A 15874-nucleotide genomic window follows, 5' to 3' on the forward strand; every position below is an offset into this window, starting at 1 on the left:
CCCGGGGCGCATCCCGGGCCCTCCCCCACCGAAAACCAACAAGTCCTGCCCGCCGGGGCGCATCCCGGGCCCTCCCCCACCGAAAACCAACAAGCCCCGCCCACCGTGGCGCATCCTCCCAGTGATGTTGCAGAACTCCCTGAACATCCTCCCCTTCCTCCGTACACTCCTGCCTCGTCTCCACCCCAATACCCAATACCCTTCCTCGCTCCTTCCCTCTTCACTCCTAGCTCACCAACACTTTCTCCCTCCTCCACCTTATGACGCCCCCGACTCGGAAACATCGCCTCCACACCAAGTGCGCATGCACTTCCACCAGGCTCCTCCTGAGCGTCCAGCCTCGGTTCGCCCGTAGATGGGCCCGGGGTTCCTTCATCCTCCATCTGATGAAGAAGGCACCACCGCCATTTCCCGTGGGGCGGCCTATATATGGATACAGACGGATGATATTCTCAGGGGAGATAACCAATATGTATATAATATACAGTGTTCAAATAGGCAGAGACATTAAAGAATGTTTGAATCTTAGAGATTATACATGATAGATAATAGTTAAACTTTTTTATTGTTGCCGCTGACATATATTATGTACGTAATTTGCCGCATACATATATTCTGTACGTAGGATGACGTTATCATACATGTATTTAGCTTCGTTAGATCTTAAGTTGTAGAAGACAATACAAAAGTCCCTGTACTTTGGTTGAGTCAATAAAGAATCTCTAGATCTGATATAGACTTCTCTTGCCCCACATAATCTGCTTGGAAATTAATATGTCTGACATTGGCTTCATCCCGATATTCGCTTGGCATGCGTTATCAATAGCCTCCATCAGGCCTTTCTACGCCCCACGGCAATCCAATTAAAAATCCAGACGTCTTTTAGTATTTCCATCTTGTTGACTTGTTAAACTTTTTCCTTTGAGAACCACGTACGAGGTCGAAACTAAAAAAAAAACACAAGACATTGAAAACAATATACATGCCCATTTATGCTGAAAAATGTGTTGTAGATGTGCACACTGATTTTGTTAAGAAGAGGAGGCAAATTGTCTCGGTGAAACATGACTGAACAGTGCACTAGAGTCTCCCCTCAAACTACATGTAAACAAATGCGTCACGTTCTAAAGTTGTTTCCTTGTTGCCTCAAAATCAGGCTTCACGGTGGGCGTCTTGATATTACCATCTTTACAAGTAACATGTGCATGTTGTTTCCAGATAGGCTAGCGTACGTACCGAAGTTCAACGTTGTTAAATGAGGCGCACAAAAACACAGTAGCGACCATTCAGTGCTCGTAATCAGCAAACTTGAAACACCAAGAGCCTGCTATGGAGGCTGGCTTTCTTTAGACAGAGATCGTGACGCCTCACGGCAATCCAATTAAAAATCCAGACGTCTTTTAATATCTCCATTTTGTTGACTTGTTAAACTTCTTCCCTTGAGAACCACGTACGAGGTCGGAACTAAAAAAAACATAAAAAATATGCATGCCCATTTATGCTGAAAAATGTGTTGTAGATGTGCACACTGATAATAAAATACGGGTGAATGAAGTTGTAATGATAGAGGGCAAAATCCCCGTGTCGCTGCAGGCTAGGCACAACGGCGGGCCGACCGACACTGGTTAGACTGGTATGTTGACCTTTCGGCAGGTACAGATTTAGACGTGCGTGTGGCTGGATTGGAACATTGGTTTACAAATATCAGCTCTAACAGCAGCAAGACGTAGAGTTAGAAGCCGAGAACACAACAGACGACAGCATGTTGGCCGGACTGCTGACCCTGATGTTCCTTCTGATGGGAACGGCTGGACAAACACCACGTGAGTTACATTTTTCACAGTCACGAATCTCAGCGGCAAAATAAGGTTACTCGATGACCTTGCTGTCTGCACCATATCTTTTCGCAACATTCTGTACATCTCCCTTAATTCTCCTTGAAGCTCAATTTTGTCTAAGATTCGTCATTTAGAACTGCTGAAGATTTTATTGAAAAGAATATCACATCGAACGGGGTTCTTTCGGGAAACTGACCGTCTGTCAAGGAAAGAAATGCATGAATGTCAGGAGGAGTGGCACCTTATTTTTTATGCTAGACAAACGAGATCGGCAAAGAACCCTATTATTGCAGCTTGCTGTTTTTTGGGTCTTCTATGCAGTATGAGATAAAACTATGCTCACTGTCATGTGAAGATAGGGGAGGGGGATCCAAAGTTTCTTGTATGGACGGCAGCGTTTGTCTGGGAAATGCCACGTTGCAAAGTTACTTCAATTACAGGGTTACAGTGAACAAACACGTGGCGGTGGTACACCTGAAAACTTTATTTTTCCTCGCATTGCCTTTCAAACTGAACAAGAATTCCGAGACTTCATACCTCCATGAAATATGAGCTTGACATGTAAATGTAAATTTCCTCTTTAATTATGCAAATTACCTCCGCATTAACATGATATATGCATCGTGATGTATGTTAACTTTTGATTAACTTACAGATGTCCAAAGTATGACATTCCCATTATTCACCATTAAGAAATCATAGAATTTTTGCATAAATTATGCAAATTAGGTCATCATTTGCATAATTAGTATCTGTTGATGTTCTGCCTGCCATAGGTTACATACATTACATGTATGAAAGTAGTATAATGTAAAACACTGTAATCATAGAATTTCCTCATTAATTATGCAAATAAAGTCCTCATTTGCATAATTTGCATTTAATCATGTACATCTCTTTCTTAGCTACCTACACACCAAAAATTATGAAAATATGTTGTTCCTATCTGGACTTATTGGCTTTTAAACATTTCGCCAGAAAGTGCCCTGCAGTTCCAAAACAAGCTGCTAGGGGGACCAAACCCACACCACTTATTCCTGACAAGAAAAGCTATCTGTCACCAAAAATTCAAGACCATAGCATGTTCAGGACCAAAGATACAAAAACCGGAAGTTCTGCTGCAGTACCAAGGTCATCCACCAGGAGGCCCATATTTGACCTTGACCTTTGTCTTCCTAAGACTTATCAGCATACCAAATATCATCACAATCCATAAAGGCGTTTTGAAGTCATGCTGACTACAAAGTTGAGGAAACACACACAGACACACAGACACACACACACAGACACACAGACAGACGCCGCCAAAAACAATACCTCCATTTTTCATGGAGGTAATTAATAAAATGAATGAAAACATTTGTGTACGTATGCGAAAAATGTATGAAAACTACATGCAATCTACTTCTCAGCATCTAACGCTACAATGGCCAACAACGCTACAATGGCCAACAACGCTACAATGGCCAACAACGCTACAATGGCCAACAACGCTACAATGGCCAACAACGCTACAATGGCCAACAACGCTAAAATGGCCAACAACGCTACATATACAATGGCCAACAACTCCATGATCAACGCCACCACCCCCACCGTGATGCCAAGTTAGTTTATTTTAGATATCTATTTCGGGAATACATTCACACTATTGGTATAAAATGATTACACAAAATGTATTCCTTTCCTGTACTAAGATTACTGAAACGAAATGAGGACGGCACAACTTTTCAAAATGAGGCAAAAGACCACCATTCATACTGTGCATTTGAATGACATCTTTATCAATAGGGTGCAATAAAAACGTGTGTGTTTGAAAACGGCTGATGTTATATCTTTACGTCATATTCACACAGATGATCCAATTCCTCCTGTTCCTCTCGGCTACATCATCGGCAGCCTGGTTGCCCTGGTCGTACTGGTGGGCGTTATCATCTTCTGCTGCAACTTTGAATGTTCTTTCTCTTTGTGTTAGGATTTGGGGAACTTACGATTACAATTACGGTTAACGATCTTACTGTACCTTAGACTCTCACTCTGAGGAACTAGTTAACTTAGACTCTCACTCTAAGAAACTAGTTAACTTAGACTCTCACTCTAAGTAACGCCAAAGCCAGGTCGATTTATATTTGATGTGACTTGAATATTGATTTTACATGTGATAGTAGTATACTGTATTTTGTAATACAATGTATCATAATTGACGTAAACAAGTTTAATTTTTAATATATAATTTCAAGCAAATGTAATATGCTCACTTATTTTATGCATTCTTATATTGTGCTTCGCTACATGTGTTGCCAGGATGTCATACATTGTATGATGTACATTGCTGGAATGAGAATTGTACATATTCAAAATTTGAGCCTGTCAATACCATTCAATGAATATGACGATGCATGTTGGTTATGTTACAGAAGACATGTTACTGAAGCTGTGTACAGAACCTAACATTCATATAAAACGTATTTTTCTTCAGTAATGGCTGACTGACGTTTCTTCTTTCGTGTGAGAGATGCATACAGTAGGGGCATCTTTGGTAGCTTTGTTGTCACATGCGCGATATTGTATGTTACAAGTTGTTCATTATATTTTTGATGTTGAATGCTATACTGTATTGTGTTTAGAACAGGAGGCAAATTGCCTCGATGAAATATGACTGAACAGTGCACTAGAGTCTCCCCTCAAACTACATGTAAACAAATCGGCGTCACGTTCTAAAATTGTTTCCTTGTTGCCTCCAAATCAGGCTTCTCGGTGGCATGGGCGTCTTGATATTACTTGTACCATCTTTACAACTAACATCTGCATGTTGTTTCCAGATAGGCTACCGTACGTACCGAAGTTCAACGTTGATAAATGAGGCGCACAAAAACACAGTAGCGACCATTTTGTGCTCGTAATCAGCAAAAATGAAACACCAAGAGCCTGCTATGGAGGCTAGCTTTCTTTAGACAGAGATCGTGACGCCTCACGGCAATCCAATTAAAAATCCAGACGTCTTCGGAACTAAAGAAAAAACACCAAGACATTGACTAAATATGCATGCCCATTAATGCTGAAAAATGTATTGTAGATGTGCACACTGATAATAAAATACGGGTGAATGAAGTTGTAATGATAGAGGGCAAAATCCCCGTGTCGCTGCAGGCACAACGGCGGGCCGACCGACACTGGTTAGACTGGTGTGTTGACCTTTCGGCAGGTACAGATTTAGACGTGCGCGTGGCTGGATTGGAACATTGGTTTACAAATATCAGCTCTAACAGCAGCAAGACGTAGAGTTTAGAAGCCGAGAACACGACGACAGAATGTTGGCCGGACTGCTGACCCTGATGTTCCTTCTGATGGGAACGGCTGGACAAACACCACGTGAGTGACATTTTCCACAGTCACGAATCTCACCGGCAAAATAAGGTTACTCGATGACCTTGCTGTATGCACCATATCTTTTCGCAACATTCTGTACATCTCTCCTAATTCTCCTTGAAGCTCAATTTTGTCTAAGATTCGGCATTTAGAACTGCTGAAGGTTTTGTTGAAAAGAATTTAAGAATATCACATCAAACGAGGTTCTTTCGGGCAACTGACTGTCAAGGACAGAAATACATGTATGTCAGTGGGAGTGGCACCTTATTTTTTATGCTAGACAAACGAGATCGGCAAAGAACCCTACTTTTGCAGCTTGCTGTTTTTGGGTCTTCTATGCAGTATGAGATAAAGCTATGCTCACTGCCATGTGAAGATAGGGGAGGGCTAACGTTTCTTGTATAGACGGTAGCGTTTGTCTGGGAAATGCCACGTTGCAAAGTTACTTCAATTACAGGGTTACATTGAACAAACACGTGGCGGTGGTACACCTGAAAACTTTTCCTCGCATTACCTTTCAAATTGAATGAATAAAATGAATGAAAACATTTGTGTACCTATACGAAAAATGTATGAAAACTACATGCAATTTACTTCTCAGCATCTAACGCTACAATGGCCAACAACGCTACAATGGCCAACAACGCTACAATGGCCAACAATGCTACAATGACCAACAACGATACAATGGACAACAACGCCATGATGTCAACCACCGAGGCGATAAGTTAGTGTCTTTTAAGACATCAAGTTATTTCAGGAATACACTCAGACTATCTGTATAGAATGATCACACAAACCTTTCCTATGCTAAGAATGCTGAAGGAAGTCGGCACAACTTTTTTACGTGAGGTACATGTATCAAAAGCAAAAGTTCATAGGTGAAGATGTCACTGTGTGATTGAATAGCATCTTTAGCCCTACAGTGTACCCAGGCTAGTACTGTATATTATACAAGCACGAAAATTGTGTACCATGTTCAATAGTCGTTGCCATATGTTGTACCATGTGCAATTGTTGTAGAATAAAGTTCTTCGTCATTTAAGATGCAAAGAAAAACGGCTGATGTTATATATCTTTATGTCATATTCCCATACAGTCCCTCCAATTCCTCCTGTTCCTCCCGGCCACATCATCGGCGGCCTGGCTGCCCTGGCCGAGCTGGTGGGCGCTATCTGCTTCTGCGCCGTGGCGTGTCGCAAAAACACCGAGGCCAGCTTCTCCAAGCTAGACCCTGCTGACGACACGATCCCCGGTAGCCCGGCAGCCAAGGAGACGGGAAACACCAGCGCACCGACCGCAGGCCGTCGCGTCCGACACGTCTACAACCCGTCATTCTTCCACCGAGGGTCTTACTCTCCTCCTCGACCCATGGAGGCCGGCTACCCCGGCATACAAAACACCGCCTTTACTCAGTAGTGGATGCTATACTATTTCAAAACCCTTCAAAACCCTTTGGCACCGGTAACGGGTTGTCTTAAGGTTCACTTTAGTCTATATAAGGCCCACTTTAGACCCTTAGAGAAGTGGTAGAAGTTGGACATTGTAACGTCAAGCTTTGCGGTGCCTCTTCTGAACAATTATTCACCTTGACATAAAACATACTACATATATATATATATATATCTTTATCTGAACCATCTTGTAGAATGGAGTGAAAAATCAATTACTTTCAATAGTAAGTAAGTATCTCAGCAAATTACTTCATTGCAATACATTGTTTGTATTGTATGTTATGTTCATCATCATCATTATGTTTATTTCTATTGGACCAAAAGCGTCAGTACTAACTCTGGAGATGCTACGGCATTGTAGTTTCATAGTTTCACACTCATCATAATCACTTTATATAATACTTGATCAATACTACAATATATACATATGTAGCAACATGTAAATCTATAGTCTTTTAATTCTATCACCGCAAATACAAGTGGTCATAAAGATGCAGTTTTATTGTTTTCTTGAATTTGATGTCCACATTGACAACCTATATAAATGCAACATTCCATCGCTGGCTGTCGCATGCTGTTGCATCTCTTCTCCAATCCGCCAGAGGGCTACGATTGTTGCTGAAACATTGAGCTTTCCCCTTTGACCTTTTCCGGAAGTGAGTGACAGTCTCGTGAGTCGGCGCGTCCTGTCGGTGGAATGCAAGATTTAAACATCACTGACTTGCTCTTGTGCTACGAAAAGATGGGAAAAACTGTGATGTAGGCGTTTGTTTGACAATCACCTGTTCGGGGAAACTCAGCCAAGCGAGCTTGCAGTATTCAGGTATAATACTTTTAAGCTACTGCACCTCACATGTACTAGTATATCTCTAAGCTATTAAAGTCTTCCTATAAAAAATATCACTTGTAAGTTATATTTTAAGGAGGATCTTGGTTTTGAAACTGTTTCTATTAACCGTAATATCTCTTGCTCATCTAATGATTAACAGTATAAAGTTTATACATTATAATTCAGTGAAGGAGAAGGGGCGATCTAGAGTGTCAACTTTTCATGTTCCGCTTAAGTGTTACTGTGGATAAATCTTCATCAATATCAAACCTGTTTGTTTGTTTTTTTCAGGTACTGTACAGGGGTAAAAAACAGTCACTTAAAAATATGACCTCATCAAAGAAGGTTGTGCATTACGCTGCCATTTTTGTCCTCTATGTTGTCGAGGTTTGTACGAAAAGTGTGACCGTTCCCTTTGTGACACCGCCCCTCCCTTCCCGACCATTTCTCGCCGTGTGGAACGTCCCGTCGGAGAAATGTGGATCAGAATTTGGGGTGGACCTCAGCCTTGACTCCTACAACATCGTGTCCAACCCTGGCCAGGAGTGGAACGGCACCTACATGACCATCTTCTACTCACAACAAATGGGGCTTTATCCTTACTACAACGACAACAACCTTCCCATCAATGGAGGAATACCACAGGTAATTCTGCTGATGCAATTTACAATACCTCAATACCTCTAAGTAGACTTAATGACCAAAATTAGGCAAATAAGCCTCACAACTGAACCTATAATTAGCTGCCGAGTCTCTCTGCAAATAGACAAAAGAGACTTGGCAGCTAAAATATGTTTAATTTCAGTTATCAGGCAAAGTTCAGGTCATAAAACTGAAGCACATGTTCTTAGAAAAAAGACGACTTATCACTTAGAGCTTTACAGATGCTGTTATCTTGAACAACTTGTCTTTTGAAACTTCTATTTCTTCTGAAACAACCATTGAGAATTTAACTTGTTACTTTTGTTGCACTAGATATATCTGTACACATATTTAGGTTTATTTGATCCTCAGTCATACGATATAACTTGACACTTGTCACTCCTTTGCCACCACTCCCTGGATGTTCATGAAAGCATAACAGCAATTTTGAGACCGTGTCAGGTTTCAGGTCCTTAACCCTAACAGTTTGCCTTTCCTATGGGCAGACCTAGAAGCACATTGACTCTGTTGACAGGTTGTGAATATGACCGCCCATCTGGCCAAGGCAGCTGAGGACATCAGGACTCTGATTGCTGACCCTGAGTATCGAGGGCTGGCCGTTATTGACTGGGAGGGATGGAAACTTGTCTGGAACAGAAACTGGGATACCAAGGTAATATTGAAAACAATTGATAACAGGATTTGTTGATGCTGCTTTGGACAACTTCTGCATGCAATTGCCAATCATAACAGTGCATTCTATGGCAGTTCTGTTGAGAAAAGCTAGGGGGCAGTGTTGACTCATTGCACCTCCCCACAAACATTGTACCTCCTAAATGTAAATGTGTTATCAAGGCACAGGGAGCTATATGGTGTTATCAAAGGTATCAAAGATTTTTTCTCAGAAAACCTTGTATCTTGTACTTTCAGGCAATCTACAAGAATGCGTCCCGAGCGCTGGTAGAAAAACAACATCCTGATTGGCCAAAGGAAAAGATTGAGGCTGCTGCTAAAGAAGAGTTTGAAACCGCAGGCCGGACCATGTTCACTCAGACCGTTCTCCTGGCACAAAAGCTACGTCCAAATGCCCGCTGGGGGTACTACCTCTTCCCTGACTGCTATAATTATAAGAAAAATATGTACAATGAAACAGCAGAATATAGCTGTCCACAAATAGAGCTAGAACGGAACAACCAGATACAGTGGCTGTTCCAAGATAGCACAGCCTTGTATCCATCTATCTACCTCAGCAGTCGATTTGAGCAAACTGAAGATTCGCGATGGTTTGTACACTTCCGCATGAAGGAAGCATTCCGTATGAGAGCATCACGGACTGGGCCAAATATTCCTGTGTATGCATACATCAGGTTTGTGTATGAAGATACCGGGGAATACCTGACAAAGGTATGTGTATAAGTAACCTGTCTTCATGACATCTTGAATTTCTAAGTGCTTCCTTGAGTGATTTCAGTGCTACATGTACTAATTATTCAGTCTTGAGCTGCTATTAAACTTGGCAAAACTTTGGTAGTGAAACCTATGTTTAAGATGACATCTGCAATATCTCTTTAATGAAGCATCTCTGACCGTTCATATTTCAGTGGGACATGGTCCACACAATGGGCCAGGCTGCAGACATGGGGGCTGATGGGATAGTGATCTGGGGAACCTACCTAGATGGAGGATCAAAGGTACAATATATAACCATTTCAATTACCAAAACTGAAAGGTATAAAGCCAAATGATAAGGTAAACTGTTGTGCCAGAAACTGCTGGGCGATTACAAAATGTTTTTTCATTTTCATTGGAGTTTTTGAAGTTATTTATGTGTCTGTGTTCTATCTCTTTGTTGTTACTTTTGTGAACACCCCCTCTATTCTTGCTTTTTGATATTTCTCTATTTTGTCGTATTAGAAACTTTTTATTGTTTGTGTTGGATATTCTCACAGGATGCTTGCTTTTTATATTCTTATCACATGAGTCAAACCTTAGAGAAATAAGTACTAGTATTTACTGACCATTTGTACTGTTACTGATATTCTAGGAGGCATGTCTGAAACTGCAAAGCTACCTCCAGACCACGCTCGGTCCCTACATCCTCAATGTCACAACTGCAGCTGAGAGGTGCAGCCAACAACACTGCAGTAACCATGGAAGGTGTGTCCTAGCAACAGGGAGCCATGGCAACCACGACATCATCAACAATGTCATGGAGACAAAGGAAAATTTTATCAAATATACCATTGATAGTTCTTCAATTGGAAAATCGATGAGAAAAGATGACTTGGGAAAATCTGACAGTGATGTGAACAATGTTATGTCTGCAGGTTTTTATCATGAGATTCCCACATGTCAATGTTACCTCGGCTGGACCGGGGAAACTTGCAATCACAAAGTTTGAACTAATTAAACACATAGACTTTTATTGTTACACATAGACTATAAGTGTGAATGCTGAATTCTGTGTGTTCGAAAGTACAGACACCAGGCCAGTACCATAGCCATTTAGTATCTCTAAAAAAAGTTCTCAACAATTTCTATTAAAATTTTTTTATACATGTCAAGGTTTATGGGACCATTAATGCTTTGTGCTACTTTATGTAAAATATATGTAATTCTAAGTTAAGCGTCATTGTTTCGCTCATGTTGTCCATAGATAATTGATTTTACCATCATCAAATCGTTTTATTTTTGTATCTTTATACCACCACAACCGTTTTAGTAAACAAGAGAATTTATCTTTGTCTCATTGCCAACCAGTGTTCCTTTTTTTCTGTGTTTGCTGTGTTTCTCTGTCATGTAGCGGTAGACCTGGCACTGGAGGGCCTCCAACCAATGTTGCCCCTCAGCTCAGTCCCTGCTCGTGGACGTTTTTACTTCTGAATCAGCTTGTCATACTCATGAGACTTCTGTGAAGATGCTCTGCCGTTGGAGAATTAGCATCTGAGACCTCATACAGCACTGCCGTTTGTATCTTAGATGCATGTAATAAACTGTGCAATAAGCTTTGAAAATTTGTTTTCGTGACACCAACAGAAGGTTGAAAACCATTGATTTACTTAGTATTGTCCCCATCTCCATGCATGTTTGCTTAGTTTTGACTAGTTGAATGTATAGGGTGTGAGCAATAATTGATTATTTCAATAATCGTTTTAAATAGATGTTTAGCGTTAGAATTCATCCAGAGTATCAAATAAAGGAGTGAAGATGTACTAGATGGCTGGAAGATGAAACATATACATGTATGAGAGTCTGAATGCCCTTTTCCATGAAGAGAATTGTTTTGATTTACTGTACTTAGCCAGCTGCTTGAGTTCAAACTCTTCACAAAGCGTAATTGGTCACTTTAATTCAATGTTGCGCGTTATTTGTTCATTTTTCATATTAATTTAATTTCATCATTTCATTTTATTCTATTTCACGAGTAGATCACACCCACAGGCCTGTGACAGGTTGTTCAGGTCCCCCCAGTTTACCGTGTATTGTTTTTGAGGAGGGCATTCCGCACACATTCCCAGTGAGATACGGACTGTTTGACCTAGTCAATTTAAAAAAACCATGAAAAGTTCATGACACCTGTTACCGGGCATTGTACAAATGTGCTTGACATTGCGGCTTGATTAATTAATCGATTAAGGGGATCAGCGACTACTGCCCTGTCCATTCCTGCAGTTCTCTGCGTAATTATAACCAACGTTGTGGCATTTGTGGCATCTTAATGAACGATCTTTTTCTGTGTACCTGCTATTTAGCCGGTTCTCGCCACAATAGTGATTTCCGTACCCGGCTATAGCACTTACATGGTTACCAAACCTACTTTAGCTTCCGAATCTTCTTGTCCTCTTTTTTTATTTGCGGAGAGGGTAAAAGAGACTCGGCAGCTAAAAATAGGTCAAATAGGTTTGGTTACCACGGACTACGGAAACCACGTGAACCTTGTAGAACAACTTTCTTGGGGACCACCTGTCCAACATGGCGTCACCTAAAGAGGGGATCTACATGTACGTTATTATCTTCGCCGTCCAACTGATAGTGGTCTCGACGAAGAACGCCGACCGTCCCTTCGGCGGACCTCCCCTGCCCTCCCGACCGTTTCTCGCCGTGTGGAACGTGCCCTCGTCCCGGTGCGAAGTAGAATTCGGGGTGGACCTCAGTCTTAACTCGTACAACATCGTGGCCGACCCTGGCCAGAAACGGAACGGCACCTACATGACCATCCTCTATTGGAACAAATTCGGGCTTTGGCCTTACTACGACGACAAAAACACACCTGTCAATGGAGGAATACCACAGGTAAAATGATAACTTGTACTAGATTAAAGTTGTATCCATACAATTTAGACGATCTGTACTTGGATTAATAGGACACGAATACTCCTTGTTTTAGCTCTTATTTATTATTTCACATTTACTTAATAGGATCGCATTAAGGCAATGTAAGCACTAGGCAGCTGGCAGCTGATAACATGACCACACATATTTCATACATGTAAACCATAGTGAACACAACACAAATACAATCAAGTAAGGAAACATAGCAACAGATATATAGAATACAAAATAGCAGTTGAAATAAAAAAAATACATGTATTATTTCATAATTATAGCTTGCGAACATCACGGCTCATCTTACCAAAGCTGCTGAGGACATCGAGGCAGGAATCCCGGATCCAGACTTCCAGGGGCTGGGCGTGATCGACTGGGAGAAGTGGAAGCCCCTCTGGCACAGGAACTGGGGCTACCAGGTATACCTGGTTCAACACCTATTTTTGCTGCCGAGTCCCTTTTATCCTCACCGCAGGTTTGGTATTAAAATAAACCTAACCCATAGATTGCCCATATATATATCCTCCATAGTCAACGTTAACGCCGGCGGCATCACTATTGTCGCTGAGAATAGGTAATCGGGCTATATATGATACATTTTATCATATACTAGTATGTGCGTCCCACTACGTTATACTGCAGTTTTGTTTAAGGTCGTTAGAAAGCAGTTTTGTGTTGCCACTGATTCAAACACTTGCACAAGAACGTACCTAACACACGTATGTAACGTTATATTGCACTGCCATGAGAAACTTTGTAAGTGCATGGTATGCTCATGTTTACAGTGTAGTCTACACAAATGTATAACTGTGTTAATCTGAACTCACAGTTCAATTGTTTTAATTTTAATCTGATCAATTTTCTATAATAATCCCATCGGCACGAGTGTGTAAGAGAAGGTCTCCTTGTATCATGACCAGTTAGTTCACTTCTCTTTCAGATAATCTACAAGAATGCATCTCGTGACTTGGTGGAAAACCGGCATCCTGACTGGCCTAAAGAAAAAATCGAGGCTGTCGCAATGGAAGAATTTGAGACGGCAGCCCGGACCATGTTCGAGGAAACCATCCTTCTGGCACGGAAGCTGCGTCCCAAAGGATTCTGGGGATATTATCACTTTCCCGCCTGCTACAACAATAAGAAGAGGAAAACAGGATACAGCTGCCCGGAAAAGGAGACGAAATTGAACAACCAGATCCAGTGGCTGTTCCAAGATAGCACAGCGATATATCCATCTATCTACCTCAAGAGTCGTTTTGAAGACTCTCAGAAGTTGGTGTACTTCCGCATGAAGGAAGCATTCCGTATGAGAGCATCACGGACTGAGCAACACATTCCTGTTTATGCATACACCAGATTTGTTTATGTAGATAGTGGAGAATACCTAACAAAGGTGGGCGTATTTTCTTGTTAACCCCCCCCCCCCACTCGTAGCCCTCCGGGAATCTTCCCCACCCCCACTCGTAGCCCTCCTGAAATCGTTGTTCAAATTGCATGCAAAACATTTCCCAACATGTAATTATGTATATGGCATGATTTGTTTAGGTCCGGACTTATAAGTGTGTATTTGCAGAAAGTATTTGCAAATTACAGAACAAACTTTTGACACTCTGCAATATTGTAGAACACTCAAAAAAGTATTTTTTTACCAATGGAGAGTTAAGAATCGTTTTCGTTAAGCGATTACATGCTGCGATGTAGTTGTGGCTACAAGAACGTGTTCGAGCAAGGAAGAAGAAACAGCACTCAGACAGCTCCTTGTCTCCCACCCTACTAGCGCTAAGCTTCCGTTTTATATTCTTCATTCTTCCCCACCCAGACGGATTTGATCCACACGATTGGCCAGACAGCTAACCTGGGTGCTGATGGGATAGTCATATGGGGAAGCGACCTGGATACTAAAACAAAGGTTAGTGTTTGCGTCAGTATAAACAGTATGGAAGTCTCATGTCACTGGAATGATTATTAGGATGCTTCATTCACTCGATTCAAATTACCTTGCTTGTATACGTGTACAGTACTAAGGCAAGAGGTGTTTTATGTCCGGTGCTGCAGTTTGACCTTTTTTCTTATAGTCACCATTAAAGTTTATATTCAAGTTTTCAATAAGACAAATAGCTGTATAGCAAATGTTATTCGAAATATTATAGTGACATAATATTTCGCAATATTTCTCAATGGCTGATGTGTATCTTGTGAATTTGACATTTAAAAAAGACCAGTTTACTGAGCATTGCTACTGGAACTGTTGCAGGAAAAATGTCTGAAACTCCAAAGCTACCTCCAGACCACGCTCGGTCCTTTCATCTTCAACATCACAACTGCAGCTGAGAGATGTAGCCAACAACACTGCAGTAGCCACGGAAGGTGTGTCCTAGCAACGGGGACGCGTAGCCATGGCAACCGTTTATTCTTTGATCAACGCAGTGAGGTGATCAAAGGAAACGAATTAGTGGAAGATATTTTCGGAGTTTCTTACTGGAAGACGACTGTAGAAGGCCACACTGGAAAGAACGCAAATCACTTAGCTTGGAGAATAAACAAGCACGTCGGCTTTCCTACCTGTAAATGTTACCCAGGGTGGACTGGAGAGAGTTGTCAGGACAAAATGTGAAGTTGGAAACATCGCGCAGTTTGGGATGTATGGCACGAAGCTTGCTAATTTATCTCAGGAAAGAAAGAAATGATTGTTTTGTCTTTTGATCGGATCAACGAGATCATAATATTGCAGATAGAATCGAATGCAAAAATTGAAATAAAACTGGTTCATGATTATCGATATCATTTTGTTTGTTCGATTTTCTCTTGCATGCTATCACAGTGGGAGAAACAAGATCGCTAGACTGGAACGGCGTATTTGAGGCTTGAAGTGACAAAAGCTTTGCCAAGCTTCTGTCCCTTTAAGTCTGTATTGGACCGACGCCCCAAGAGATTTGGATCCAAGGGCATGTTCACACGAATGTTTAATTTCATGCTTATTGACTGCTATAGATACGCTGTCTAGCGGTTTTGATTGGTACTGCAGGCAGGTGCACTCCTGCTGTATCCGTCAATCACTCAGCGCCTGTTATTTTAGCACCTCCGGGGGCATGTGTGGCCCGTGACCCGTGGCAGGATCAGAGGGCGAGTGTATACAACGCGGGGCGCATTGCTCGCATGTTTGGGTTCAATAGGCGGCGTGTAGAGTTCCTGGCATTCCCACGTTTATAGAGTTTTTGTTACTGAGAACTGTGGACAGCTCCGGGAGATGCGCCGGGAAAATTAGATGCAGGGAAAGGTAAGGGCTAGGAGATGTAATTAGCCCCGTAGGCGTCTGACTTGCTCGCCAGCGTCAATGGCTATAACCATAAACTTCTATTAAACCTCTATAGACAATAGTCAAGAATACCCAGACATGGAACTGAAAAACGATCATG

The 15874-nt window shown here is 41.6% G+C and overlaps 3 protein-coding genes across 3 annotated transcripts; all 3 read left to right on the forward strand.

Moving 5' to 3' along the window:
* Positions 1-1712: 1712 nt before the first annotated feature.
* Positions 1713-6626, forward strand: LOC109479648. Its single transcript, XM_019781634.1, has 5 exons — positions 1713-1823; positions 3251-3445; positions 3695-3793; positions 5809-5934; positions 6307-6626. Exons 1-5 carry the CDS (start codon positions 1763-1765, stop codon positions 6624-6626), a joined length of 801 nt encoding a protein of 266 aa, XP_019637193.1. The 5' UTR covers positions 1713-1762.
* A 704-nt stretch (positions 6627-7330) lies between these two features.
* LOC109479776 (hyaluronidase-1-like) lies at positions 7331-10883 on the forward strand. The gene is made up of 6 exons (XM_019781774.1): positions 7331-7484; positions 7782-8135; positions 8668-8805; positions 9063-9536; positions 9734-9823; positions 10177-10883. Exons 2-6 carry the CDS (start codon positions 7818-7820, stop codon positions 10531-10533), a joined length of 1377 nt encoding a protein of 458 aa, XP_019637333.1. The 5' UTR covers positions 7331-7484; positions 7782-7817; the 3' UTR covers positions 10534-10883.
* Positions 10884-11932: 1049 nt separating this feature from the next.
* On the forward strand, positions 11933-15217 carry LOC109479777 (hyaluronidase-1-like). Its single transcript, XM_019781775.1, has 5 exons — positions 11933-12425; positions 12740-12877; positions 13399-13851; positions 14278-14367; positions 14713-15217. Exons 1-5 carry the CDS (start codon positions 12105-12107, stop codon positions 15070-15072), a joined length of 1362 nt encoding a protein of 453 aa, XP_019637334.1. The 5' UTR covers positions 11933-12104; the 3' UTR covers positions 15073-15217.
* Positions 15218-15874: the final 657 nt, after the last annotated feature.

The sequence above is a fragment of the Branchiostoma belcheri genome, unplaced genomic scaffold (assembly GCF_001625305.1).
Source record: "Branchiostoma belcheri isolate BF01 breed outbred unplaced genomic scaffold, Haploidv18h27 scaffold5, whole genome shotgun sequence".
Lineage (NCBI taxonomy): Eukaryota > Metazoa > Chordata > Leptocardii > Amphioxiformes > Branchiostomatidae > Branchiostoma > Branchiostoma belcheri.